This window comes from Anser anser, assembly GCF_964211835.1.
Source record: "Anser anser genome assembly, chromosome: 2".
In the NCBI taxonomy this organism is placed as follows: Eukaryota; Metazoa; Chordata; class Aves; order Anseriformes; family Anatidae; genus Anser; species Anser anser.
This window is the reverse complement of record NC_139721.1, coordinates 1,266,714-1,293,751: the sequence shown is the minus strand read 5'-3', so window position 1 is coordinate 1,293,751 and position 27,038 is coordinate 1,266,714. Positions and strand designations below refer to the sequence as shown.

Sequence of the window (27,038 nt, the reverse complement as noted above, 5' to 3'; positions counted from 1 at the left end):
GATGGGATGGGGATGGGGATGGGATGGGGATGGGGATGGGGATGGGGATGGGATGGGGATGGGATGGGGATGGGGATGGGGATGGGATGGGATGGGGATGGGGATGGGATGGGGATGGGGATGGGGATGGGGATGGGGATGGGATGGGGATGGGGATGGGGATGGGGATGGGGATGGGGATGGGGATGGGATGGGGATGGGGATGGGATGGGGATGGGGATGGGATGGGGATGGGATGGGGATGGGGATGGGGATGGGGATGGGGTGGGGATGGGGATGGGATGGGATGGGGATGGGATGGGGATGGGGATGGGGATGGGGATGGGGATGGGGATGGGATGGGGTGGGGATGGGGATGGGGATGGGATGGGGTGGGGATGGGGATGGGATGGGGATGGGGATGGGGATGGGATGGGATGGGGATGGGGATGGGATGGGGATGGGGATGGGATGGGGATGGGATGGGGATGGGATGGGGATGGGGATGGGGATGGGGATGGGGATGGGATGGGGATGGGGATGGGATGGGGATGGGGATGGGGATGGGGATGGGATGGGGATGGGATGGGGATGGGGATGGGGATGGGGATGGGGATGGGGATGGGGATGGGATGGGGATGGGGATGGGGATGGGGATGGGGATGGGGATGGGGATGGGATGGGGATGGGAGATGGGGGAGTGGGATGGGGATGGGATGGGGATGGGATGGGGATGGGTGGATGGGATGGGGATGGGGATGGGATGGGGATGTGGATGGGGTGGGGATGGATGGGAATGGGGATGGGGATGGGATGGGGATGGGATGGGGATGGGATGGGATGGGATGGGGATGGGGATGGGATGGGATGGGGATGGGATGGGGATGGGATGGGGATGGGGATGGGATGGGATGGGGATGGGATGGGGATGGGGATGGGGATGGGTGGGGATGGGGATGGGGATGGGGATGGGATGGGGATGGGGATGGGGATGGGATGGGATGGATGGGATGGGATGGGGATGGGATGGGGATGGGGATGGGGATGGGATGGGGATGGGGATGGGGATGGGACGGGATGGGGGCAGCACCCCAATATGTTCATGCCGGGAGCTGTTCCCATGTGAGCCCCCCCGCTGCCCCCCAGGTCCCAATATGGGGCCACTTCTGTACTGGGGGGTGACAACCCTGGCCCAGGCTGCCCAGGGAGGTTTTGGGGTCTCCTGCAGGGACATCCCAACCCCCCCGGGGGCCGTCCCGTGCGCGGTGCTCGGCGTGAAGGGGTCGGACCGGGGGTTCCCCAGGGGTCCAGGCTAACCCCGGCCTTTTGGGGTCAGAGCCGGGATAAAGAGGCCAAGTGCAAGGCCCTGACCTTTGGCCGGGCGATCCCAAACCCTGAACGTGTCTGCGGGGTGGACGGACGGACAGAGGGACGGACGGACGGACGGGGAGGGGCCCCGAGGGCCCTGCGGGTGCCGGTGGGCGAGGGACCGACCCCGAGCAGCGGCGGGGCTGGGGGCGAGGAGGGGGGGTCGTGCCCCTCGGCCCCGCTCTCCCGACCCCCCTCAGGAGAGCCGGGGAGGTCCCTTTGTGGGGTCAGGATGGGACCGGGGGGCTCGGAGCTCATGGGGGGGTTTTAGGGGTCCTGGGGGGGTCGTGCCCATGCGGTCATGGAGCCGGGGGGGGCTCTGAGACCCCCCCTCCTGGCCAGCCCCCGCCGTGACCCCGTGCTGGGGGCTGTAGCCAGGCCCCCCCCCCCCCCATCCCCCCTCTCCCTCCCTCCTGGGGAGCTGGAGCCGGGCGGCAAACAACAAAAGGAGGGGGGAGGGGGCACTGGGAGCACTGGGAGCACTGGGATGAGGACACTGGGGTCACTGGGCTGGGGGCACTGGGGGCACTGGGATGGGGGCACTGGGAGTACTGGGATGGGGTCAGTGGGAGCATTGGCGGCGCTGGGATGGAGACACTGGGGGCACTGGGCTAGGGACACTGGGAGTACTGGGATGGAGGCACTGGGTTGGGAGCAGTGGAAGCATTGGGGACACTGGGGGGGGGCACTGGTAGCACTGGGCTGGGGGCACTGGGGGGGCACTGGGGGCACTGGGGGCACTGGGATGAAGACACTGGGGTCACTGGGCTGGGGGCACTGGGAGTACTGGGATGGAGGCACTAGGATGGGAGCATTGGGACACTGGGGGGGGGCACTGGTAGCGCTGGGATGGGGCACTGGGGCCGCTGGGAGCACTAGCATGGGGTACTGGGAGCACTGGGGCCACTGGGAGCACTGGGACGGGGCCACTGGGAGCACTTGGGGGGGTACTGGGAGTACTGGAGGCACTGGGAGCACCGAGATGGGGGCACTGGGGGCACTGGGATGGAGGCACTGGGAGCACTGGGAGCCCTCCCCCACCCGTGCCGTTTGCCCGCTCCGGCCCCGTGCCCCGGGGCTGCCCCCCCCCCCTCCCCCCCCCTCCCCCACCCCCCCCCCTCCCCCCTGTCGCTGTCGCTGTCGCCGTCCCGCTGTGCCCCCCCCGGGGGTGCTCAGCCCCTGACAAAGGACGGCGCCTCCGAGTCGCGGCCTGGGGGCACTGGGAGGGACTGGGAGGGACTGGGAGGGACTGGGGGGGGGGGGAGGGTCCCGGTTGGGGGCGTTCCGGGGGTCCCAGTGGGGGTCGGGGGTCCCATACTGGGGGCTGGGGGTCCCATACTGGGGGCTGGGGGTTCCATATGGGGGGGGGGTCCCGGGGGGGGCTCTGGGGGTCCCATGGGGGGGGGCCCGCGGGTCCACAGTGGGGGAGGGGCTCAGCGGGGTCCCATGGGGGGGGTCCGGGGGTCCCATAGGTGGGGGCTGCACGGGGGGGCCTCATGAGGTTCCCCCAGGGGTCCCAATGGGGGGGGGGGCAGCCCGTTGGGGTCCCATTTAGGGGATTTTGGGGGTCCCGTTGGGGCTCCGGGGGTCCCGTACCTGGGGCTGTGGGGTTCCCGTTGGGGGGGGGGCTGGGGTCCCATAGGTGGGGGCAGCACGTGGGGTCCCATGGGTGGGGGTCCAGGGATCCCATATGGGGGGGGTCCGGGGTTCCCATTTTGGGGGGGGCTGCACGTGGGGGTCCCATATGGGGGGGGGGCAGCACGCTGGGGTCCCATATGGTGCCCTATGGGGAGGGGCAGGGGTTCCCATTTTGGGGGGGGGGGGCAGGGGTCCCATAGGTGAGGGACTGAACGTTGGGGTCCCATATGGGGGGGCCCCAGGGGTCCCACATTGGGGTCCCACATTGGGGTCCCACACATTGATCCCCCCCAACCCCCTCCCCTCGATCCCCTCTGTGCCCCCCCCGTGGCCCTCCTCCGATCTCTCCCCCCCCATACCCCTCCCCCGTGGCACCCCAATAATGGGGGGGGGGCAGCGGGGGCAGCCCCAGCTGGGGGGCCTGGGGGGGGCCATGGGGGTCCCCCCCCCTCTACGGGGCCCCCCCCGGGGCTCCTGAGCCCCCTCCAAAATGGGGCTGGGGCCAGGATCGGGGCCCCCTCCCCCTTGGGGCGCCCCCCGGCGGGGTGGGCTGGGGACAACGACCGCGGGTGACCCCGCGCCGGGGCTCCAGGCCACGCCCCCTGCAGGCCACGCCCCCATCGGAGCTCCGCCCAATCAGAGCACCGCCCCCTGGCCACGCCTCCTTTAAGCCCCGCCCCTCCCAGCCCCGCCGCCATCTTGGGGGCGGCACCTCCCCTCCCGCCCCTCCCCTCTCCCGGCCACACCCAAGATGGCGCCGCCCCTCATTTCCGCCCGAGGCCCGCCCCCCACCGGAAGTGTGGGCGGTTGCCATGGCAGCGGCGGCCCCGCCCCGGCAGCGGCGCGGAAGCGGCGGCGGCGGCGGCGGTACCGGGGGGGGGGGGGGGGGCGGGGCCGTGGGGGGGAGGGGGAGGGGCGGCCTCCCCGGGGGGGGGGCGCTGGGGGGTGGAGGGGGAGGGGAGTGACGTCATCAGAGGGGGTTTTGGGGGGGAAATCGGGAGGGGTGGGGGTGGGGGGGGAGGGGAGGCTGGGAGGGAGGCGGGGGGGGGGTGGGGGGAGAGGCCGGAGTGTAACGAGGCCAGCGGGTAACGAGGGCGGTGGTAACGAGGCCGGCGGGTAACGAGGTGGGGAGGTAGAGGCCGGTGGGTAACGAGGCCGCTGAGTAACGAGGCCGGCAGGTAACGAGGCCGGAGAGTAACAAGGCCCAGGGGTAGAGAGGCCGGCAGGTAGCGAGGCCGGAGCATAATGAGGCCGGCAGGTAACGAGGTGGGGAGGTAGAGAGGCCAGCAGGTAGAGGCCAGTGGGTAACGAGGCCGCTGAGTAATGAGGCCGGCAGGTAACGAGGCTGGAGCATAACGAGGCCGGCGGGTAGAGAGGCCGGCAGGTAAGGAGGCTGGCTGGTAACGAGGCTGGTGGGAAGGAGGCCGGTGGGTAATGAGGCTGGAGAGTAATGAGGCCGGCAGGTAACGAGGCTGGTGGGTAACAGGGCGGGCAGGCGGAGAGGCCAGCAGGTAGAGGCCAGCCGGTAATGAGGCCAGCAGGTAACGAAGCCGGCAGGTAACGAGGCTGTAATATAACGAGGCGGGCAGGTAACGAAGCGAGCAAGTAATGAGGCTGGAGCATAACGAGGCCAGCAGGTAACGAGGCCAGCGGGTAACGAGGCAGGAGTGTAACGAGGCCCGAGCATAACGAGGCCCGAGCATAACAAGGCCGCCAGGCACCTGCTCCCCGCCGTTAGCCCCAAGGTCACCGGGGCCGTGACCCCCGGGCCGGTGACAGACGGACGCACGGACAAGCGGCCGCCCGGCCACCCCCGCCCGGTGCTCCCGGTGTCACCGGCACAGCCCCGGGCTCGGTGCCGGCGTTTCGGGGCGGAGCGGCCTCACCGCCTCCGCCGGCCTCACCGCCCGCGGCCTCCGGCACCGGGACCCCCGCCGGTGTGCGTCCCCGCGGCCGTGCGTCCGTCCGTCCGTCCCGCCCCGTCCCGCCGGCCCCGAGGCTGACCGGAGCCACGTGCTCAGCTTTGGGTGAAAAAAGCGGGATTCGGTGCCGCTTTCGGCGAACCCCCGGGGGGGGGAGTGGGGGGGGGGTTGCCGCGTGCCGGTGGCGCCGTGCCGGCGTCCGGGCGTTGCCGCGGGCTGGGCCGGGCCGTGCCCGAAGCAAGGTCCGGCGGGGAGCGGCGCGGCGCCCTCACCGCGCCCTCGCTCCCGGCAGCCTTCGGCCTCGGCACCGGGACCCCGGAGGAGGAAGAGGAGGAGGAGGAGGAAGAGCGAAGGCCACCGCGTGCCGCGGGCGATGCTCGGCGCGCGGGGGTGACCCCCACGGCACCGGCATGCCCCCGGGGGCCCCGCGGCCAAGCCCCGAGCCCCCCCCCGCCGCCGCCGCCGCCGCCGCGGCGATGGCCGAGCACGCGGAGCTGCTGGCGGAGATGCCGGCGGTGAGCAGGATGAGCGCGGCCGAGCGCCTGAAGCACGCCCAGAAGCGCCGCGCGCAGCAGCTCAAGGCCTGGGCGCAGCTGGAGAAGGAGGCGCGGGGCGGCGGCGGTAGCGGCAGCGGGGCGAGGAGGAGGAGGAGGAGGAAGAGCGACGGCGACGACGGCGAGGGTGAGGGCGGCGCGGAGAAGCGCGTGAGGTTCCCCACCAACGTCCGGCTGCTGGAGGCGGCCGCGCGCAGCGACCTGGAGGAAGGTGGGCACGAGGAACGTCCCCGGTGTCACCGCGACCCCCCCGGTGTCACCACGACCCTCCCGATGTCACCACCACCCCCTGGTGTCACCACGAGCCCCCTGGTGTCACTGCCACCCCCTGGAGTCACCACAACCCCCCTGGTGTCACCACCACCCCACCAGTGTCACTGTGACCCCCCCCCCGGTGTCACCACCACCCCCCCAGTGTCACCGTCCCCCCGTGACGGCCACCATCCCCCCGCCACCCTCCCCACGCCCGCGGCGGGGCCGTGGCCGTCGTGGCGTCCCCACGCGTGCCGGGGACGTCCCCGGGGGTGGTTGGGCTGGGGGGGGCCGGGACCCCGGTGAGGAATTTTGGGGACCCCCCCCCACCCCCCCGCCACCCCCTCGCAGTGCGGCAGCTGCTGAGCGCCGGCGCCAGCCCCGACCTGTGCAACGAGGACGGCCTCACCGCGCTGCACCAGGTCAGCCCCCGGCCTCCCCGCGGTCCCCGTCCCCGTGCTGCTCCCGGTGCTGGTCCCGGTCCCGGTGCCGGTGCCCGGTGCCGGTCCCGGTGGCGGTGACGCGCCGCCCGCCGCAGTGCTGCATCGACGACCTGGGGGAGGTGGTGACGCTGCTGCTGGAGGCCGGCGCCGGCGTCAACGCCCGCGACGCCGAGCTCTGGACGCCGCTGCACGCCGCCGCCACCTGCGGCCACCGGCATCTGGTGGAGCTGCTGGTGGCGCGGTGAGCGCGGGGCGGGCGGCGTGGCCCCCCCGTGTCCCCGTGTCCCTGTGTCCCCATGTCCCTACATCCCCGTGTCCCCATGTCCCCATGTCCTTGTGTCCACGCGTCCCCGTGTCTCACCTCCCCGTGTCGCTGTGTCCTTGCAGTGTCCCCATGTCCCCGTGCCTCGTGTCCCCGTGTCCCCATGTCCCTACATCCCCGTGTCCTCGTGTGCCCATGTCCCCGTGTCCTCATGTCCCTGTGCCCCTGCATCCTTTTGTCCTCGTGTCCTCACAGCATCCCCATGTCCCGTTTTGCGTCCCCGTGTCCCCATGTCCCATGTCCCCGTGTCCTTATGCCCGTGCGCCCCCACGTCTCACATTCCCATGTCCCCGTGTCCTCACAGTGTCCCCGTGTCCTCATGTCCCCATGTCTCACACCCCCGTGTCTCACTTTCCCATGTCCTTGTGGTGTCCCCATGTCCCTGTGTCCCCACGTCCCCACGTCTCATGTCCCCATGTCCTTGTGGCATCTCCATGTCCCCACGTTCCCGTGTCCCTGTGTCCCCATGTCCCCACGTCTTTGTGGTGTCCCCACGTCCCCACATCTCACGTCCCCACGTCCCTGTGTCCCTGCATGCCCACGTCCCCACGTCCTTGTGGTGTCCCCATGTCCCTGTGTCCCCACGTCCCCACCTCTCACATCCCCATGTCCCTGAGTCCCCGTGTCCCCATGTCCTTGTGGCATCCCCCTTTCCCCACGTCCCTGCGCTTCATGTCCCCATGTCCTCGTGTCCCTGCATCCACATGTCCCCACGTCCCTGTGGTGTCCCCACGTCCCTGTGGTGTCCCCACGTCCCTGTGGTGTCCCCATGTCCTCCTGTACCCACGTCACCGCGCCTCACGTCTCTGTAGCATCCCCGTGGCACCCCCGTTTCGCCACGTCCCCCCATCTCCCAGCCCCATGTCCCTCCGTCCCCACGTCCCCACGTCCCACAGCCCCGTGCCCCCACGCCTTACGCCACCCCGCTCCCGTCCCCGCCGCAGCGGCGCCAACCTGCTGGCAGTGACGTCCGACGGCGACATGCCCTACGACCTGTGCGAGGACGAGGCCACGCTGGACTGCCTGGAGACGGCCATGGCCGAGCAGGGTGAGCGCCGCGACCGCCGGCTGTCCCCCCGTCCTTCCGCCCGTCCGCCTGTCCGCCCGCCCGCCACGTGTCCGTCCGTCCGTCCCGCAGGCATCACGCAGGCGCGCATCGAGGAGGCGCGCGGCGCCACGGAGCGGGCGATGCTGGCGGACGTGCGGGCGCTGCTGCAGGCGGGCGCCGACCTGGATGCGCCGGGGGCGCGCGGCGCCACGCTGGTAGGGACTTGGGGGACGGGGACGGGGACACCCACCGGGGTCCTCCGAGCCCCCCGCCCCCGCTGTGTGTTGTCCCCCCCTCCCCTCCCCGCAGCTGCACATCGCGGCGGCCAACGGCTACGTGGAGGCGGCCGAGCTGCTGCTGCGGCACGAGGCCAGCACCAGCGCCAGGGACGAGGACGGGTGGCAGCCGCTGCACGCCGCCGCCTGCTGGGGACAGGTGGGGACGGGGCGCCGGGGCCGGGGGGGGACACGCGGGTGACGGTGGGGGACGGTGCCGGTGACGCCGTCACCGCGCAGATCCCGCTGGTGGAGCTGCTGGTGGCGCACGGCGCCGACCTCGGCGGGAAGTCGGCGATGGACGAGACGCCGCTGGGTGAGCGCGGCGCGGGGCCGCGGGGGTCACGGGGGGGCATGGGGACAATGGGGACCACGGGGACCACGGGGACCATGGGGGCTATGGAGACCAAGGGGACCTTGGGGACCATGGGGGCCACGGGGCCTGTAGGGAACAGAGGGACCAGGGGGGGCATGGGGACAACGGGGTCCGCTGGGGACAGCAGGGACCACGTGTGTCATAGGGACCGTGGGGGTCTACGGGGACCTTGGGGGTCTACGGGGACCATAAGGACCATGGGGTTCATAGGGTCCACTGGGGTCTGTGGGGACCATGGGGGGTCTGTGGGGACCATGGGGGGTCTGTGGGGACAATGAGGACTGTGGGGCTCATAGGGACTGCGGGGGTTTATGGGGACAATGAGGACCGTGGGGGGTCTGTGGGGACCATGGGGTCTATGGGGACAGTGGGGGTCAGGGGACCATGGGGGCCATTGGGGACAGCAGGGACCACGTGGGTCATAGGGACCATGGGGCCTATGGGGACCATAAGGACCATGGGGGTCTGTGGGGACCGTGGGGGTCTGTGGGAACAATGAGAATCATCTGGGTCATAGGGACCATGGGGCCTACGGGGACCTGGGGGACCATGGGGACCATAAGGACCATGGGGGCCATAATGACCATGGGGCCTATGGGGACCATAGGGTCTATGAGGACGATGAGGATCATGGGGCTCATAGGGACCGTGGGGGTTTATGGGGACAATGAGGACTGTTGGGGTCTGTGGGGACCGTGGGGCCTATGGAGACCGTGGGGGTCATGGGGATACTGGGGGCCATTGGGGACAGCAGGGACCACGTGGGTCATGGGGACCATGGGGTCTTTGGGGACCGTGGGGTCTATGGGGACCTTGGGGGTCTGCGGGGACCGTAAGGACCATGGGGTTCATAGGGTCCATGGGGTCTGTGGGGACCTTGGGGGTCTGCGGGGACCGTAAGGACCATGGGGTTCATAGGGTCCATGGGGTCTGTGGGGACCTTGGGGGTCTGCGGGGACCGTAAGGACCATGGGGTTCATAGGGTCCATGGGGTCTGTGGGGACCTTGGGGGTCTGTGGGGACCGTAAGGACCATGGGGTTCATAGGGTCCATGGGGTCTGTGGGGACCTTGGGGACCATGGGGGACAATGAGGACTACGGGGTTCGTAGGGTCCATGGGGCCTATGGGGACCATGGGGAGAGCAAAGAGCGTGGGGGCCATGGGGACCATAGGGTCTGTGGAGACCGAGGGGACGATGGGGGGGACAGTGGGGGCCATGGGGTCTATGGGGACTGTGGGGACGTTGAGGACCTTGGGGACAGCAAAGATTTTGGGGCCATAGGCACCATGGGGTCTATGGAGACCGAGGGGATCGTTGGGGAGGACCATGGAGGCCACAAGGAGCATGGGGACCGTGGGGACTGTAGGGACTATGGGGACTGTAGGGACTATGGGGACCCTGGGGACACTGGGGACTATGGGGACCATGGGGTGGGGCCACCGGGACCATGGGAGGGCCACCAGGACCATGGGGTGGGGCCACCAGGACCATGGGGGGGGCCACCAGGACCATGGGGGGGCCACCAGGACCGGGGGGCCTATGGAGACCGAGGGGACCACGAGGCCCGCAGGGGCCAAGGCGGACCACGGGGACCCTTCCCCTTCTCCATGTCCCCGTGTCCCCGTCCCCCCGCCCGCCCCCCCGGGTGGCCGCAGACGTGTGCGGGGACGAGGAGGTGCGCGCCAAGCTGCTGGAGCTGAAGCAGAAGCGCGAGGCCGTCCTGCGCTCGCACCGCAAGCACCGCTCCTCGCTGCAGCGGAGGACGTCCAGCGCCGGCAGCCGCGGGTGAGAGGCTTTTGGGGGGTCAACCTTTGGGGTCGGGGGGGCGATGTGCCCCCCCCAGCTGAGCCCGTGCCCCCCCCCTCGCCCCCCCCAGCAAGGCGGCGCGGCGCGCCAGCGTGACGGAGCGCAGCCAGCGGTACCGGCGGGCGCAGGCGCGCGAGGCCCTGGTGTGGCAGCGGGGCCGAGGCCAGGAGGAGGAGGACGAGGACGGGGCGGCGGAGGCCGAGCCGCGGCGCTGCCTCCAGGTGACGTGGTGGGACCGGATTTAAGGGGGGGGGGTGGGGGTGGCGGTGGTGTCACACCTGGGGGGGCTCCTCGGTGTCACCGAGCGGTGGCGCCGTGCCCTGGGGTGTCTTTGGGAGGGGGGTCCCGGGGGGGGGCGCAGCGTCCTGGGGGCTCCTTGGTGTCAGGGTGGGGAGGTCCTCGGGTGTCACCGGGTGTCACCACCGCGTCCTGGGGCCGCCCTTGAGGTGTCGTCCCTCGGTGTCACCGCGCGGTGCCGTGCCATCCCGGGGCAGGGGGTGTCCCCCGGTGCCACCAAGCCTTGAGACCCCCCCCCCCCCCCCCACCTTCCAGGACCCCTCCCCGGCATCGTCCCCGTCGCCTCCGGACGCCGCCGACCCCGTCCCCGCGCAAACCCTGGCGGAGCTGAAGCGGCAGCGAGCGGCCACCAAGCACCAGCAGCACCAGCAGCAGCAGCAGCGCCCCACGGAGCCGCCCCACGGCTGCCCCCCGAGCCCCGACCCCCCCCCTTTGCTACGCCTCACGGCCCCCCCCGAGGAGCCGCCGGCCCCCAAGCAGCGCTGCTGCAAGGTGATGTGAGGTGGGGGGGGGTTGGGGGGGGCACTTATGGGGCAGAAGAACCCACTTGGGGGGGGGGGCACCCGACGGTGCGGTGCCCCCCCCCCCTCCACCCTACAAAATTTCCCGCTACCCAAATCGAAGCTTTTTTGCACCAAAACCGCCGTCTCCGCGCCGTCTTTCGCCGCCCCTCGCGACCGCGCGCGGCGTCGGTGTCGGCGTCCCCGTCCCCCAAGCGCTGCCGGGGCCCCCCCCGGGGACGCGATGTCACCTCCGAGGCGCTGTAAAAATAGCAAGGCGGCCGCCCCCCCTAACCCCCCCCTCACCCCATAGCTATGGGGCTGGGAGAGCCCCCCCCCCCCCGACACCGCCCAGCCCCACTCCTGCGGGCAGCCCCCTGGGGCGGCGCTGCCACCTGCCCCACAAGTTGGGGGGCGCAGCGGGGTTGCCCCCACTCTATGGGGTTCTGGCGCCCCATAAGTCGTCCCCTCCCTGCCCCCCCCCGCCTTGCCCTGCCCCACAGCGGGTGGGGGGTCGCGGCCCCCCGGCAGCTGCCGCGTTATATTTAGGGACCCGCAAAGGTCAGGCGGTGGCGGCGGCCGCGGTGGCGACGCGGCGGCCTCGCTGCCCCACGGCTGCCCCACAGCGCGCGGACGCGGGGTGAGCCCGGGGGGGGGGTGGAAGGGGAAAAAAAAAAAAAGGGGGCGGGGGGGGTGGGGGAGAGAAGTGGGGCGGCCCCACGGCCAGCGCCGCCCCACAACGTGTGGGGCTGATAAGGGGCCCGCAGCCGGGGGCCCCCGCGGGAATGGGGTGGGGACGGGGGAGCACGTGGGGCTGGGACCCACGGGAGCCCAGGAGCGAGTATGTGGGGCTGGGACCCACGGCAGCCCGGGAGGGAGGGGGGTGTGGGGCGCTGAGGGGGCCACGGGGTGGGACGCCCCATGGGGAAGGGGGGGGGGCGGTTATGGGGCGCCCCACATGCAAGGGTTGGGTGCGGGCACCCGTGGCTTGGGGACTGGGACCTGTAAATGCTTGGGGAGCGGCTGTGGGGTGCAGCGTGGGGGGCTATGGGGCGCAGCGTGGGGCTAGCAAAGGGGCGCAGCATGGGGGGGGGAGCTATGGGGCACGGCGCAGTGGGGGCTGTGGGGCACGTGGTTGCTTTGGGGACTGGGTGTGAGGCTATGGGGCAAAGTGGGGGCGCTATGGGGCACAGCATGGGGCGTCCCCATGGGGGACAGCATGGGGGGCTATGGGGCACAGCATGGGGGGGGGGGTCCCTGTGGGGCACAGCATGGGGGGGGGGGGTCCCTATGGGGCACAGCATGGGCACTATGGGGCCTAGCATGGGGCACAGCATGGGCGCTATGGGGCAGAGCACGCCTTGCTATGGGGCAGCGCGGTGGGTCACTATGGGACGCAGCGCAGGTACTGTAAGGCACAGCGGTGGGTTGCTATGGGGCACAGCGCTGTGGGGCGCACTATGGGGCACTATGGGGCACATGATGGGTGCTATGGGGCACAATTTAGGCACTGTGGGGCACTAAGGGGCACACTACGGGCGCTATGGGGCACACGATGGGCATTGTGGGGCACAGCACGGGAGCTATGGGGCACACAATGGGCACTCTGGGGCACATGATGGGCACTATGGGGCGCTGTGGGGCACACTATGGGCACCATATAGGCATTATGGGGCACACTATGGGCGCTATGGGGCACTATGGGGCACACAATGCGTGCTATGGGGCACATGATGGGCACTATGGGGCACTATGGGGCACAATATGGGCGCTATGGGGCACTATGGGTCACTATAGGGCACACTATGGGGCACTGTGGGGCACTATGGGGCACTATGGGGCGCTATAGGTCACACTATAGGGCACTATGGGGCGCTATGGGGCACAATATGGGCGCTATGGGGCCCTATGGGTCACTATAGGGCACACTATGGGGCACTGTGGGGCGCTATGGGCACTATGGGGCGCTATGGGGCACACTGTGGGGCGCTATGGGGCACTATGGGGCACACTAAGGGCACTATGGGGCACAATACGGGCGCTATGGGGCACTATGGGGCACTATGGGGCACTATGGGGCACTATGGGGCACTATGGGGCGCTATGGGGCACAATACGGGCGCTATGGGGCGCTATGGGGCACACTAAGGGCACTATGGGGCGCTATGGGGCACACTAAGGGCGCTATGGGGCGCTATGGGGCACAATACGGGCACTATGGGGCGCTATGGGGCACACTAAGGGCGCTATGGGGCACAATATGGGCGCTATGGGGCGCTATGGGGCACCCAACCGCCGCCCCCCCCGCTGGCAGTTAGGGGGCGCCCCACCGCAGGGGGGGGGGACGGAGGGCACAGCCCCGCCCCTCTGGGGGACGCAGCTGCAGCCAATGGGCGGAGGGTGGGCGGGGCCAACGACAAAGGGGCCGGGCGCCGATTGGCTGCGGGGGCGCCGCGGGGCGGGGCTAAGGCCGGCGGCCGTTCGGGCCAGCAGGGGGCGCTGTGGGGCAGAGGGGCCATGAAGCAGCGCGGGTCAGTCGGGGGGGGCTGTGGGGCGGGGGGGGCTATGGGGCGGGGGGGGCTATGGGGCAGGGGGGCTGTGGGGCAACTGGGGGGGCTAGGGGGCAACTGGGGGGGACTATGGGGCAATTGGGGGGCTATGGGGCAGTGGGGGGCTATGGGGCAGTGTGGGGCTATGGGGCAACTGGGGGGGCTAGGGGGCAACTGGGGCTATGGGGCAATTGGGGGGCTATGGGGCGGGGGGGCTATGGGGCAGGGGGGCTATGGGGCAGTGGGGGGAGCTATGGGGCAGTGGGGGGCTATGGGGCAGTTGGGGGGGCTATGGGGCAATTGGGGGGGCTATGGGGCAATTGGGGCTATGAGGCAACTGGGGCTATGGGGCAGGGGGGGCCATGGGGCAATTGGGGGGCTATGGGGCAGTGGGGAGGTATGGGGCGGGGGGGGCTATGGGGCAGTTGGGGGGGCTAGGGGGCAGCGGGGCTATGGGGCAATTGGGGCTATGGGGCAATTGGAGGGGCTATGGGGCAATTGGGTCTATGGGGCAGTGGGGGGGTATGGGGCAGGGGGGGCCATGGGGCAGTGGGGGGGCTATGGGGCGGGGGGGGGCGTGGAGCAATCAAGGGGTCTGTGGGGCTATTGGGGCTATGGGGCAGGGGGGCTGTGGGGCAATTGGGGGGGCTATGAGGCGGGGGGGTATGGGGCAGGAAGCTATAGGGCAGGGGGCTATGGGGCGGGGGGAGGCTATGGGGCAATTGGGGGGGCTCTGGGGCACAGGGGGTATGGGGCAGGGGGGGGCTATGAGGGGGGTGGGCTATGGGGCAGTGGGGGGGTTATGGGGCAGGGGTGGGGGCTATGGGGCACGGGGGGGGGGTACAGGGGGAGATGGGGGGCAGCCGTGGGGCAGAGCTGGTTCCCCCCGGGTCCCTCCCCTCCAGGGCTGTCCCCCTGCTGTGGGGCCCTGCCCCAAATCTGCCCCCCCCCAACCCCCCCGGCCGCTGTGGGTCCTGGTGGTGCCGGGTGCCACCTGCGGCGCCTCCTGGCCCCGTCCCCGCGTCCCCACGTCCCCACGTCCCCGTGTCCCCACGTCCCCACATCCCCACGTCCCCACGCCGTCCCTGTCGCCCCCTGCCCCGTGTACCCGTCCCCCCCCCCGCCCCGTGTCCCCATGCCCGTGTCCCTGTGTCCCCATCTCCTTGTCCCCGTGCCACCACCCTGTGGCCCTATGCCCGTGTCCCCATAACCTTGTGTCCCTGCCTTCCCCTGTCCCCACAGCCCTCCCCGTGTCCCCATGTCCTTGTGTCCCCATATCCCCCTGTCCCCCTGTCCCCATATCCCCATGTCCCCATATCCCCATGTCCCCATATCCCCATGTCCCCATATCCCCATATCCCCATATCCCCATGTCCCCATATCCCCATGTCCCCGTGTCCCCATATCCCCATATCCCCATATCCCCATGTCCCCATATCCCCCTGTCCCCCTGTCCCCATATCCCCATGTCCCCATATCCCCATGTCCCCATATCCCCATATCCCCATATCCCCATATCCCCATGTCCCCATATCCCCCTGTCCCCCTGTCCCCATATCCCCATATCCCCATATCCCCATATCCCCATGTCCCCATATCCCCATGTCCCCATATCCCCATATCCCCATATCCCCATATCCCCCTGTCCCCATATCCCCATATCCCCATGTCCCCATATCCCCATATCCCCATATCCCCATATCCCCCTGTCCCCATATCCCCATGTCCCCATATCCCCATATCCCCATATCCCCCTGTCCCCATATCCCCATATCCCCATGTCCCCATGTCCCCATATCCCCATGTCCCCATATCCCCATGTCCCCATATCCCCATATCCCCATATCCCCATGTCCCCATATCCCCATATCCCCATATCCCCATATCCCCATATCCCCATGTCCCCATGTCCCCATATCCCCATGTCCCCATATCCCCATATCCCCATATCCCCATGTCCCCATATCCCCATATCCCCATGTCCCCATGTCCCCATATCCCCATGTCCCCATATCCCCATATCCCCATATCCCCATGTCCCCATATCCCCATATCCCCATATCCCCACGTCCCCATATCCCCATGTCCCCATATCCCCATGTCCCCATGTCCCCATATCCCCATATCCCCATATCCCCATATCCCCATGTCCCCATATCCCCATATCCCCATATCCCCATATCCCCATGTCCCCATGTCCCCATATCCCCATATCCCCATATCCCCATGTCCCCATGTCCCCATATCCCCATGTCCCCATATCCCCATGTCCCCATATCCCCCTGTCCCCATATCCCCCTGTCCCCATATCCCCATATCCCCATATCCCCATATCCCCATGTCCCCCTGTCCCCACGTCCCGCTGTCCCCACATCCCCACATCCCCACATCCCCACATCCCCATGTCCCCACGTCACACACCCCACGTCCCTGTGCCCCGCACCTCGTGCCCCACACCCGTCCCGTGCCCCGTGCCCCGTGCCCCGTGCCCCCCGTCCCGTGCCCAGTGCCCAACGTCCCGTGCCCCGTGCCCCTTGCCCCGTGCCCCCCGTCCCGTGCCCGATGCCCCTTGCCCCGTGCCCCACGTCCCGTGCCCCACACCCCACACCCCACACCCCACACCCCACGCCCCACGCCCCACGTCCCGCCCTGTGCCGCTGCCCGGGGCGGTGCCGCATTCGCCCGCTGGTTCCCGGTTCCCGGCTCCGTTCCCGGGGGGGGGCCGGCACCGGGCCCCATGCGGGCTCTGAGCGCGCGGCGACCCCGCAGGCTCCCGGCCATGGCGGCGGCGGCGGCGGCGGCGGCGGCGGGGGGCGGCCGGGCCCCGGTGCTGAGCGGCAGCAGCATGAACCCCGCGGTGCGGCGCGTGGAGTACGCCGTGCGCGGCCCCATCGTCACCCGCGCCCTGCAGCTGGAGCAGGAGCTGCGGCAGGTACGGGACGCCCCCCCCTCAACCCCAAACCTGGGGACCCCCCCCCAAGATTTGGGGATCCCCCCCCCCAAGCCAGGACCCCCAGCCCCAGGGACTCCCCCAGCCATGGAGACCCCCCCAGCCATGGGGAGCCCCAAATTTGGGGTCTCCAGCCCACACCGGGGACCCCCGAGACCCCCGGACCCCCCCCCCCCCGACCGGGACCTGTTGGACCCAAGGACCCCCCCCCCGCCCCGGATACGGGGTCCCCCCAAACCAGGGACCCCCCCCCTGCACCCAGCGCCCCTTCCCCAAATTTGGGGTCCCCCAAACCAGGCACCCCTTGCACTCAGGGTGTCCTCCACCCAACTGCCCCCCCCCCCCCAGATTTAATGACCCCCTCCCCAGGACACCCCCATGCCCAGGGACCCCCAGACCCGGCGACCCCAAATCAGGGACTGCCCCCAACCTCAGGACCCCCCCAAACCTGGGGACCCCCATTCCCAGGGACCCCCAAGACCCCCAAACCGGGGACCCCCCCACCTGCCCCCCCCCATACCCAGGGATTTGGGGACCTCCCCCCCCTTCCCCCTGTCCCCTCCTGTCCCTTGTCACCCTCCCCTGCCCCCCCCCCCGCCCCGTGTCCCCGTGTCCCCATCTGGGCACTTTCCCACTGCCACCAGTGGCTCCCAGTGCCTCCCCCTCCCCAATGGCCTTGTCCCTTCTTGTCACCCGGGGCCACCAAGGACACATCCCTGGGGGGGGGGCATTGAATCCTTTGGCCCCCCGGGGTGCCCGGGGACCCCCCCCCGTGTCCCCAAGACGCCGTCACGCGCAGGCGACGTCCCCACCCCGCGTGGGCAGAGTCCGCCCCGGGGCCAAAGTCCGCGCCGGGGGGGTGGCGGCGCTGGGGACGTCCCCGGTGACCCCGTTACTGGCTGGCCCCAGTGTCCCCAGTTATCCCAGTGTCCCCATGGCCCATGTCCCCAAGTCCCAGTGTCCCCAAGTCCCAGTGTCCCCATATCCCCATATCCCCATATCCCCATATCCCCATGTCCCCATGTCCCCATATCCCCAGTGTCCCCACGTCCCTATGTCCCCATATCCCCACACCCCCACTGTTCCCATTGTTCCCATTGTTCCCATCCCCATTGTTCCCATTTGCCCTGTCCCCAATGTCCCCACTCCCCTCGTCCCGTGTCCCCATGCCCCCCATCCCCATGTCCCCATGCCCCCCATCCCCATGTCCCCATATCTGCCCTGTCCCCAATGTCCCCATATCCCCTCTGTCCCCATATCCCCCCCATCCCCATGTCCCCATGTCTCCATGTCCCCATGTCCCCGTATCCCCATATCCCATGTCCCCATGTCCCCAATGTCCCCCCTCCCCCTCTCCCCACACCCCCGTACCCCCATCTCCCCAATGTCCCCAACGTCCCAACGTCCCCATGTCCCCCCATATCCCCCCGTCCCCATACCCCCATTATCCCCATCACCCCCTCACCCCCACGACACCCCCTGTGTCCCCTCTGCCCCCCCCCCACCCCCTGGTGCCCCACCCATGGGGCAGCCCCCCCCGACCCCATCCCCGTGTCCCCGTGTCCCCGCAGGGCGTCCCCAAGCCCTTCACCGAGGTGATCAAGGCCAACATCGGCGACGCCCACGCCATGGGGCAGAAACCCATCACTTTCCTGCGCCAGGTACGGGGCCGGGGCGGGGGGACGGGGGGGGACACACACGGTGTCCCCGGTGTCCCCGGTGTCCCCGGTGTCCGACCCCGTCCCCGCAGGTGGCGGCGCTGTGCGTGTGCCCCGAGCTCCTGCGCCACGACGCCTTCCCCGAGGACGCCAAGGCGAGGGCGCGGCGGCTGCTGGACGCCTGCGCGGGGCAGAGCGCCGGTGAGGGGACGCTGGGGGGGGGGACAGGGGGACAGGGGGACTCGGGGGGTTGTGGGGGCGGGGGGACCGGGGGGACGGTGGGGGCGGTGGGGGCGGTGGGGATGGTGGGGACAATGAGGCCGTGGGGGTGGTGGGGACAGGGGGGACAATGGGGACAGGGGACAATGGGGACCATGGGGATGGTGGGGACAGTGGGGACGGGGGGACAATGGGGACAGGGGGGACGATGGGGACAATGGGGACCATGGGGATGGTGGGGATGGTGGGGACAGGGGGGATGATGGGGATGGTGGGGACAGTGGGGACGGGGGGACAATGGGGACAGGGGGGACGATGGGGACAATGGGGACCATGGGGATGATGGGGATGGTGGGGACAGGGGGGATGATGGGGATGGTGGGGACAGTGGGGACGGGGGGACAATGGGGACAGGGGGGATGATGGGGACAATGGGGACCATGGGGATGGTGGGGACAGGGGGGACAATGGGGACAGGAGGACCATGGGGATGCTGGGGACAATGGAGACGATGGGGACAATGGGGACCATGAGGATTCTGGGGACAGTGGGGACAGGTGGATTTGGGGACAATGGGGACAGGACCATGGGGATGAGGGGGACAATGGGGACTGTGGGGATGGTGGGGACAATGGGGACAGGGTGACCATGGGCGTGGTGGGGACACTGGGGACAGTGGGGACAGGGAGGCAGTGGGAGCCACAAGGACCATGGGGACAACGGGGACAGGGGGACCGTGGGGATGGTCGGGACAGTGGGGACCACAGGGACATGGGGGGGACAATGGGGACAGGGGAACGCTGGGGACAGTGGGGACAGGGGGACAAGGGGACAATGGGGACAACGGAGACAAGGAGACGGGGGAGCCACAAGGACCATGGGGACAATGCAGGGCATGGGGACAACGGGGACGTGGGGACGTGGGGACAACGGGGACGTGGGGACGTGGGGACAAGGGGGACAGTGGGGACCTTGGGGACGCGTTGGGGACGCGTTGGGGACAGCCAGCCCCGGTGGCCGCCAGGTGCCTACAGCGCCAGCCCCGGCATCGAGGCCATCCGCCAGGACGTGGCGCGGTTCCTGGAGCGCCGCGACGGCGTCCCCGCGCGTCCCCAGGACATCTTCCTGGCCACCGGCGCCAGCGACGCCATCGTGGTGGGGACCTGTCCCCGTCCCTGTCCCTGTCCCTGTCCTGTCCCCATCCCTGTCCCCGTCCCCGTCCTGTCCCCGTCCCCGTCCCCGTCCCCGTCCTGTCCCCGTCCCGTCCCCGTCCCCGTCCCCGTCCCCGTTCCCACGCCCGGCGGTGGCACGGCCACAAAGGTCCCTTTGTGCCACCCCTGGCACTGTCCCCTGGGGGCGGTGCCGTGCGCGGGGGGGGGGCCGGGACCCGGCTCCGGTGTCCGCAGGCCGCCCGCTGGCACCGCTGGCACCGCGCCGCTGGCACCGACAGTGTCCCGTCCCCGGCGTCCTGTGCCCGCAGCGTCCTGGCCCTACAAATGTCCTTGTCCCCACACCGTGCCCGTCCCCACACTGTGCCTGTCCCCATAATGTCCCCTTAATGTCCTCTTAATGTCCCCTTCCCCACACTGTCCCTGTCCCCGTAATGTCCCCAGCCCCACAGTGTCCTTGTCCCCACAGTGTCCTTGTCCCCACAGTGTCCCCAGCCCCATAACGTCCCCCTCCCCGAAATGCCCCTGTCCCCGCAGTGCCCCTGTCCCCACGCTGTCACCGTGCCCACGATGTCCCCAGGCCACCTCACTGCCCCATCGTCCCTGTCCCCATGCTGTCCCTGTCCCCTTACCCCCCCCATCCCTGTCACCACCCTGTCCCCACCCTGTCCCCACTGTCCTCATCCCCATCCCCTCCCTGTCCCTGTCCCCATCCCCTCGTTGTCCCCTCACCGTCCCTGTCCCCTTTCTGTCCCCATCCCCTCACTGTCCCCATCCCCATGTCACCCTATCCCCATGTCACCCCGTCCCATTGCTGTCCCCTCACTGTCCCCATCCCCTCACTGACCCCATCCCCATGTCACCCCATTTCTGTGTCACCCCATCCTGGTGTCACCCCCTCCCTGTGCCACCCCCTCCCCATGTCACCCTGACCCCTCACTGCCCCCGTCGCCCTGTCATCCCATCCCCATGTCACCCTATCCCTGTGCCACCCCATCCCCACATCACCATGTCCTCACATCACCCCATCCCAATGTCACTCTGTCCCCATGTCACCCTGTCCCCTCACTGCCCCTGTTCCCGTGTCACCCCATTGCCATGTCGCCCCAACCCCATGTCACGCTGTCCCCATGTCACCCCCTCCCTTTGTCACCCTGTTCCCTCCCTGTCCCCGTCCCCTTTCTGTCCCCATTCCCCCCTGTCCCCATGTCACCCCCTCCCCATGTCACCCTGTCTCCATGTCACCCCATCCCCGTGTCACCCCATCCCCATGTCACCCCATCCTCACATCACCATGTCCCCATGTCAACCCATCCTTGTGTCATCCCCTCCCCATGCCACCCTGTCCCTGTGCCACCCCATCCCCCCCCTGTCCCGTCCCCATGTCACCCCAACCCCATGTCACCCCAACCCCATGTCACCCCATCCCCATATTACCCCATCCCCGTGCCACCCTGTCCCCATATCACCATATCCCTGTGTCACCCCATCCCTGTGTCACCCCATCCCCGTGCCACCCCAACCCCGTGCCACCCTGTCCCTGTGCCACCCCATCACCACGTCACCCCATCCCCATATTACCCCATCCCTGTCCCACCCCATCCCCTTGTCACCCCAACCCCATGTCCACCCATCCCCATGTCCCCCCATCCCCACGTCACCCCATCCCCATGCCACCCTGTCCCCTCATCACCATGTCCCCGTGTCACCCCATCCCCATGTCACCTTGTCCCCGTGTCACCCCATCGCCATGTCACCCCATCCCCATATTACCCCATCCCCATGCCACCCAATCCCCATGCCACCCCGTCCCTACATCACCATGTCCCCACATTACCCCCATCCCCGTGTCACTCCATCCCCGTGCCACCCCACCCCAATGCCCCCCCACCCCAATGCCCCCCCTACCCTCATGTCCCCCATCACCCCTCACCCACCTCCCACCACCCCGCCTCCCCCCCCCCCAAACGCAGAGCATCCTGAAGCTGCTGGTGGCCGGCGAGGGCAGTACGCGCACGGGGGTGCTGGTGCCGGTGCCGCAGTACCCGCTGTACTCGGCGGCGCTGGCGGAGCTGGGCGCGGTGCAGCTGGGCTACCTGCTGGCCGAGGAGCGCACCTGGGCGCTGGACCCCGCCGAGCTGCGCCGCGTGCTGGACGAGGGCCGCCGCCGCTGCTGCCCCCGCGCCCTCTGCGTCATCAACCCCGGCAACCCCACCGGTACGGCACCGCGGGCACCGTGGGCACTGCGGGCACTGCGGGCACTGCAGGCACTGTGGGCACTATGGGCACTGCAGGCACTGCGGGCACCGCGGGCACTGCAGGCACTGTGGGCACTATGGGCACTGCAGGCACCGCGGGCACTGCGGGCACTGCAGGCACTGTGGGCACTATGGGCACTGCAGGCACTGCGGGCACCGCGGGCACTGCAGGCACTGTGGGCACTATGGGCACTGCAGGCACTGCGGGCACTGCGGGCACTGCAGGCACCACGGGCACTGCAGGCACCACGGGCACCGCGGGCACTGCGGGCACTGCAGGCACTGTGGGCACTGCGGGAACTGCAGGCACTGCGGGCACTGCGGGCACCACGGGCACCGCGGGCACTGCGGGCACTGCCTGGGGTGGGAGCACCGGGGGTCGTACTGGGGTTCGGCTGGGATCCCAAGGTCATACTGGGAGCCCCCAGGGTCATACTGGGAGCCCCAGGTCGGACTGGCAGCCCTGGTGTTATACCGGGAGGCCTGGAGTTATCCCGTTATAATGGGAGCCCTGGGGTCATACTGGGAGCCCGGGGTCATACTGGGAGCCCTAGGGTCATACTGGGAGCCCAGGATTGTACTTGGAGCATTGGGGTTGGACTGGGGGCACTGGGGTCGGACTGGGAGCCCTAGTGTTTTATACTGGGAGGCCTGGTGTTATACTGGGAACACTGGGGTCGTACTGGGGGCCTTAGGGGTTGGACTGGGAGCACTGGGGTCATAGTGGGGGCCCTAGGGTCATACTGGAAACCTGAGGTCATACTGGGAGCACTGGGGTTGGACTGGGAGCCCCAGGGTCATACTGGGAGCACTGGGTTGTACTGGCAGCACTGGGTCATACTAGAAGGCCTGGGGTCAATGTCCTACTGCTAATGGGACCCAAATACCCTCCCAGGACTGGGACCCCAATGCCCTACTGGTAATAGGACCCCAATACTCTACTGGGACCCCCAATGCCCTACTGGTAATGGGACCTCAGTGCCCTACTGGGATTGGGACCCCAATGCCCTAGTGGTTGTGGAACCCCTAATGTCCTACCAGTAACGGGACCCCAAAGCCGTACTGGTAATGGGACCGCAATACCCTACTGGGACTGAACTCCCCAACACCCTGCTGGTACCAGGCCCCCAGTGCCCCACTGGTAATGGTCCTCCCAGTACCCTACTGCTACTGGTCCCCCCCATACCCCTCTGGTACTGGCCCCCACGTACCCCTCTGGTCCCGTCCCCCCATCCCCCCGTGTCACTGGTGCCCCCCAACGCCCCGTGCCCCCCAGGGCAGGTGCAGAGCCGCGAGTGCATCGAGGCCGTCATCAAGTTCGCCTACGAGGAGCGTCTCTTCCTGCTGGCCGACGAGGTGAGGGACGGCCCCCCCCCGGCCGGCCGCGGCCCCCGGCCCGCGCTGACGCGGCCCCCCCGCAGGTCTACCAGGACAACGTGTACGCCGAGGGCGCCGCCTTCCACTCCTTCAAGAAGGTGCTGGCCCAGCTGGGGCCGCCCTACACCGACACCGTGGAGCTCGCCTCCTTCCACTCCATCTCCAAGGGCTTCGCCGGCGAGTGGGTGGCCCCGACACGGGGTGGGGGGGGGCCCATGGGTGCTGGGGTGGGGGGCACAGGGACCCTACGGGGTGGGGAGGTGGTGGCCCCATGGGTGCTGTGGGGATGTGGTGGAGCATGGGGGTGGGAATAGGGACACCGTGGCCCTATGGATACTATGGGGTGGGGATGGGGATGTGGTGGCCCCATGGGTGCTATGGGGTGTGGGGTGGGGATGTGGCCCCATGGATCCTATGGGGTGGGGATAGGGATGTGGTGGATCACGGGGTAGGAATAGGGACACTGTGGCCCTATGGATCCTATGGGGTGGTGAAGGGAATGTGGTGGCCCCATGGTCCCTATGGTTTGGGGTGTGGACGTTGTGGACCATGGGGTAGGAATAGGGACACCGTGGTTCCAGGGATGCTCTGGGGATGGGGATGTGGTGGCCCTGTGGACCCTATGTGGTGGGGTGGGGATGTGATCCCATGGACCCTATAGGGTGGGGATGTGGTGGCCCCATGGATGCTGTGGGGTGGGGATGATGTGGACCATGGGGTAAGAATAGGGACACCATGGCCCCATGGATGCAGTGGGGTAGGGTCGGGGAAGTGGCCCCATGAGCCCTATGGGGGGGGGGGGGTTGGGGATGTGGCCCCATGGACCCTATGTGGTGGCTTCATGGATTCTCTGGAGTGGGATGGGGATGGGGATGTGCTGGCCCCATGGGCGCTATGGGGTGGGGTTGGGGTGTGGCTCTACGGACCCTATAGGGTGGGGATAAGGATGTGGTGGATCATGGGGTAGGAATATGGACACCATGGCCCCATGGATGCTGTGGGTGGGATAGGGATGGGGATGTGGTGGCCCCATGGCCCTTATGGGGTGGGGATAGGGATGTTGTAGATCATGGGGTAGGAATAGGGACACCATGGCCCCGTGGGTGGTGTGGGGTGGGATGGGGATGTGGTTGATCATGGGGAAGGAATAGGGACCCCCATGGGTGCTGTGGGGTGGAGATGTGGTGGCCCCATGGATGCTGTGCTGTGGGGTAGGGAAGTCAGTGGAGGGGTCCTGGTGGGGGGTCCTGCCTGGGGTCCCCATCCGAGGAGCTGCCGCCGCCCCCTCCCTGTCCCCATCCCCGTCCCCGTGGCCGTCCCCATCCCGGTGGCAGCGGGGCCGTGTGGTGCAGGTGCGGGTTCCGTGGTGGGTACGTGGAGGTGGTGAACATGGACCCCGAGGTGCAGCAGCAGCTGGCCAAGCTCGTGTCGGTGCGGCTCTGCCCCCCCGTGGCCGGGCAGATCCTGCTGGACGCTGTCGTCAACCCCCCGCAGCCCGGGGAGCCCTCGTACGAGGGATTCATGGCGGTGGGTGCGGGGTGGGGTCGGTGGGATGGGATGGGGATGGGATGGGGATGGGATTGGATGGGATGGGGATGGGATGGGATGGGATTGGATGGGATGGATGGGATGGGGATGGGGATGGGATTGGATGGGATGGGGTGGGGATGGGGATGGGGATGGGGATGGGATGGGGATGGGATGGGGATGGGGATGGGGATGGGGATGGGATGGGGATGGGATGGGGATGGGGATGGGGATGGGGATGGGATGGGGTGGGGATGGGATGGGATGGGGATGGGATGGGGATGGGATGGGGATGGGGATGGGGATGGGGATGGGATGGGATGGGATGGGATGGGGATGGGGATGGGATGGGGTGGGGATGGGGATGGGATGGGGATGGGGATGGGGTGGGGATGGGGATGGGATGGGGATGGGGATGGGGATGGGATGGGGATGGGGATGGGGATGGGATGGGGGATGGGGATGGGATGGGGATGGGATGGGGATGGTGGGATGGGGATGGGGATGGGGATGGGATGGGGATGGGGATGGGGATGGGATGGGATGGGGATGGGATGGGGATGGGGATGGGGATGGGATGGGATGGGGATGGGATGGGGATGGGATGGGGATGGGGATGGGATGGGATGGGATGGGATGGGATGGGGATGGGGATGGGATGGGGTGGGGATGGGGATGGGGATGGGGATGGGGTGGGGATGGGGATGGGATGGGATGGGGATGGGATGGGATGGGGATGGGGATGGGATGGGGATGGGGATGGGGATGGGGTGGGGATGGGGATGGGATGGGGATGGGATGGGGATGGGGATGGGATGGGATGGGATGGGGATGGGATGGGATGGGGATGGGGATGGGATGGGATGGGATGGGATGGGATGGGATGGGATGGGATGGGATGGGATGGGATGGGATGGGATGGGGATGGGGTGGGATGGGATGGGATGGGATGGGGATGGGGATGGGGTGGGGATGGGGATGGGATGGGATGGGGATGGGATGGGGTGGGGATGGGGATGGGGTGGGATGGGGATGGGGTGGGATGGGATGGGATGGGGTTGGGGTGGGATGGGATGGGATGGGGCACAAGAGATGGGGATGGGGTACATGGGTTGGGAAATGGGGTTCGTGGGGTGGGCACAGCCCCATCACGCCCCTATTTCCCCCCCCCCCCCCCCAGGAGAAGCAGGCCGTGCTGAGCGCTCTGGCGCAGAAGGCGAAGCTCACCCAGGAGATTTTCAACCGCACGCCCGGCATCCGCTGCAACCCGGTGCAGGGCGCCATGTACGCCTTCCCCCGCATCGAGCTGCCGCCCCGCGCCCTGCAGGCGGCACAGGTACGTGCCGTGGGGCTGGGGCCACCATGGGGCTGGGGTCACCATGGGGCTGGGGTCACCCTGGGGTCGGGGTCGCCGTGGGGCCGGGGTCGCCGTGGGGCTGAGCGGTGCCGCCCGCAGGCGCAGGGCCAGGCCCCCGACATGTTCTTCTGCATGCGGCTGTTGGAGGAGACCGGGATCTGCGTGGTGCCCGGCTCCGGGTTCGGGCAGAAGGAGGGCACCTTCCACTTCAGGTGTGGGGACAGGGACAGGCATGGGGGACAAGGACGGGATGGGGACCAGGGTTGGGATGGCAGGGAACAGGGTCGTGAGTGGGGATGGGGTTAGGGACAGGGACAGGGGTGTGTGGGGACGGGGACAGGGCCATGAATGGGGCCAGGGATGGGGTGGATGGGGTGAGGGGTGGGATGGTCAAGGTCAGGGTCACGACTGGGGACATGATAAAGGTTGGGGACAGGGACAGGGCAGATGGGGCGTGGTCATGGCTGGAGTATGGTAGAGGGTGGGGGCATGGTTTGGGATGGGGCAGGGTTGGGATGGATGGGGACAGAGGACCAAGGCGGGGAAGAGGGACAGGGACAGGGACAGGGACAGGGACAGGGACAGGGACAGGGACAGGGACAGGGACAAAATGGATGGGTCCAGGCCAGGCTCAGGACTCTGCCCCTCCCCAGGACCCCCACACATCCCCCAGGTCCCCACCCCCATTCCCATCCCCACTCCCGTCCCTAGTGGGGCTGGAGTCCCCCAGAAGCCCCAGCACCAGCTGGGGGCTGTGGGGATCCCGGGGCTGGGGGGTGGGGGGCACAATGTGGGGGTGCCGGGGGGGTCCCAACGCCCAACCTGGTGTGTCCCCCCCCCCAGGATGACCATCCTGCCGCCCGCAGACAAGCTGCAGGTCCTGCTGCAGAAGCTCAGCGCCTTCTACACCAAGTTCGTCAAGGAGTTCTCCTAACAAGCTCCCCCCCTGCCCCCCCCCCCCCAAATCCCGTCCAACCCCCTGCAGGGCCCTGCATGGGCGCCCCCAGGCTTGGCGGGGGGGGCTCACGGGGGGCCGGGGGGCGGATATTGTATATCTCATGATAAACGGTCAGCGACAGCCGCGCCGCCGCGTCCGTGGCTGTGGGGGGGCACCCATGGGTGTCCCCTCCTGATGGTGATGGGGCGGGGGGGCCCACCGGGGTGACCGTGGGGTGTCCCAGGTCCCCGGGGT

The 27,038-nt window shown here is 69.0% G+C and overlaps 2 protein-coding genes across 6 annotated transcripts; both read left to right on the top strand.

Annotated features, from left to right (window-relative positions):
• The first annotated feature begins 3,708 nt into the window (after positions 1-3,708).
• Positions 3,709-10,848, top strand: PPP1R16A (protein phosphatase 1 regulatory subunit 16A). 4 transcript variants are annotated; one of them, XM_083825560.1, is made up of 12 exons: positions 4,426-4,496; positions 4,527-4,622; positions 5,200-5,672; positions 6,065-6,135; positions 6,252-6,397; positions 7,423-7,526; positions 7,617-7,741; positions 7,836-7,961; positions 8,042-8,117; positions 9,835-9,964; positions 10,056-10,206; positions 10,538-10,847. In XM_083825560.1, exons 2-12 carry the CDS (start codon positions 4,594-4,596, stop codon positions 10,781-10,783), a joined length of 1,677 nt encoding a protein of 558 aa, XP_083681686.1. In that variant the 5' UTR covers positions 4,426-4,496; positions 4,527-4,593; the 3' UTR covers positions 10,784-10,847. The 4 variants fall into 4 exon arrangements, with proteins under 4 accessions (XP_083681685.1, XP_083681688.1, XP_083681687.1 ...); XM_083825559.1 differs by lacking the exons at positions 4,426-4,496; positions 4,527-4,622 and adding an exon at positions 3,709-3,852 and having other exon boundaries at positions 10,538-10,848; XM_083825562.1 differs by lacking the exons at positions 4,426-4,496; positions 4,527-4,622 and adding an exon at positions 4,041-4,163.
• Positions 10,849-13,280: 2,432 nt separating this feature from the next.
• Positions 13,281-26,924, top strand: GPT (glutamic--pyruvic transaminase). 2 transcript variants are annotated; one of them, XM_083825558.1, is made up of 12 exons: positions 13,281-13,313; positions 16,101-16,263; positions 17,853-17,942; positions 18,032-18,140; positions 19,183-19,313; positions 21,301-21,544; positions 22,862-22,941; positions 23,007-23,143; positions 24,315-24,489; positions 25,670-25,825; positions 25,946-26,058; positions 26,690-26,924. In XM_083825558.1, the coding sequence occupies exons 1-12, from the start codon at positions 13,300-13,302 to the stop codon at positions 26,778-26,780; spliced, it is 1,503 nt and encodes a 500-aa protein (XP_083681684.1). In that variant the 5' UTR covers positions 13,281-13,299; the 3' UTR covers positions 26,781-26,924. The 2 variants fall into 2 exon arrangements, with proteins under 2 accessions (XP_083681684.1, XP_083681683.1); XM_083825557.1 differs by lacking the exon at positions 13,281-13,313 and having other exon boundaries at positions 16,002-16,263.
• Positions 26,925-27,038: the final 114 nt, after the last annotated feature.

What these genes read in the sequence shown, in the direction of transcription:
- PPP1R16A (XM_083825559.1), top strand. Translation starts at nt 3,737, where the DNA reads ATGGCGCCGCCCCTCATTTCCGCCCGAGGCCCGCCCCCCACCGGAAGT. An exon ending in GGGCGCGCGGCGCCACGCTG is followed by an intron (nt 7,742 to 7,835) that starts GTAGGGACTTGG and finishes CCCTCCCCGCAG; the next exon opens with CTGCACATCGCGGCGGCCAA. An exon ending in GATGGACGAGACGCCGCTGG is followed by an intron (nt 8,118 to 9,834) that starts GTGAGCGCGGCG and finishes GGGTGGCCGCAG; the next exon opens with ACGTGTGCGGGGACGAGGAG.
- GPT (XM_083825557.1), top strand. Translation starts at nt 16,069, where the DNA reads ATGCGGGCTCTGAGCGCGCGGCGACCCCGCAGGCTCCCGGCCATGGCG. An exon ending in GCGCCAGCGACGCCATCGTG is followed by an intron (nt 19,314 to 21,300) that starts GTGGGGACCTGT and finishes CCCCAAACGCAG; the next exon opens with AGCATCCTGAAGCTGCTGGT. An exon ending in TCCAAGGGCTTCGCCGGCGA is followed by an intron (nt 23,144 to 24,314) that starts GTGGGTGGCCCC and finishes CGTGTGGTGCAG; the next exon opens with GTGCGGGTTCCGTGGTGGGT.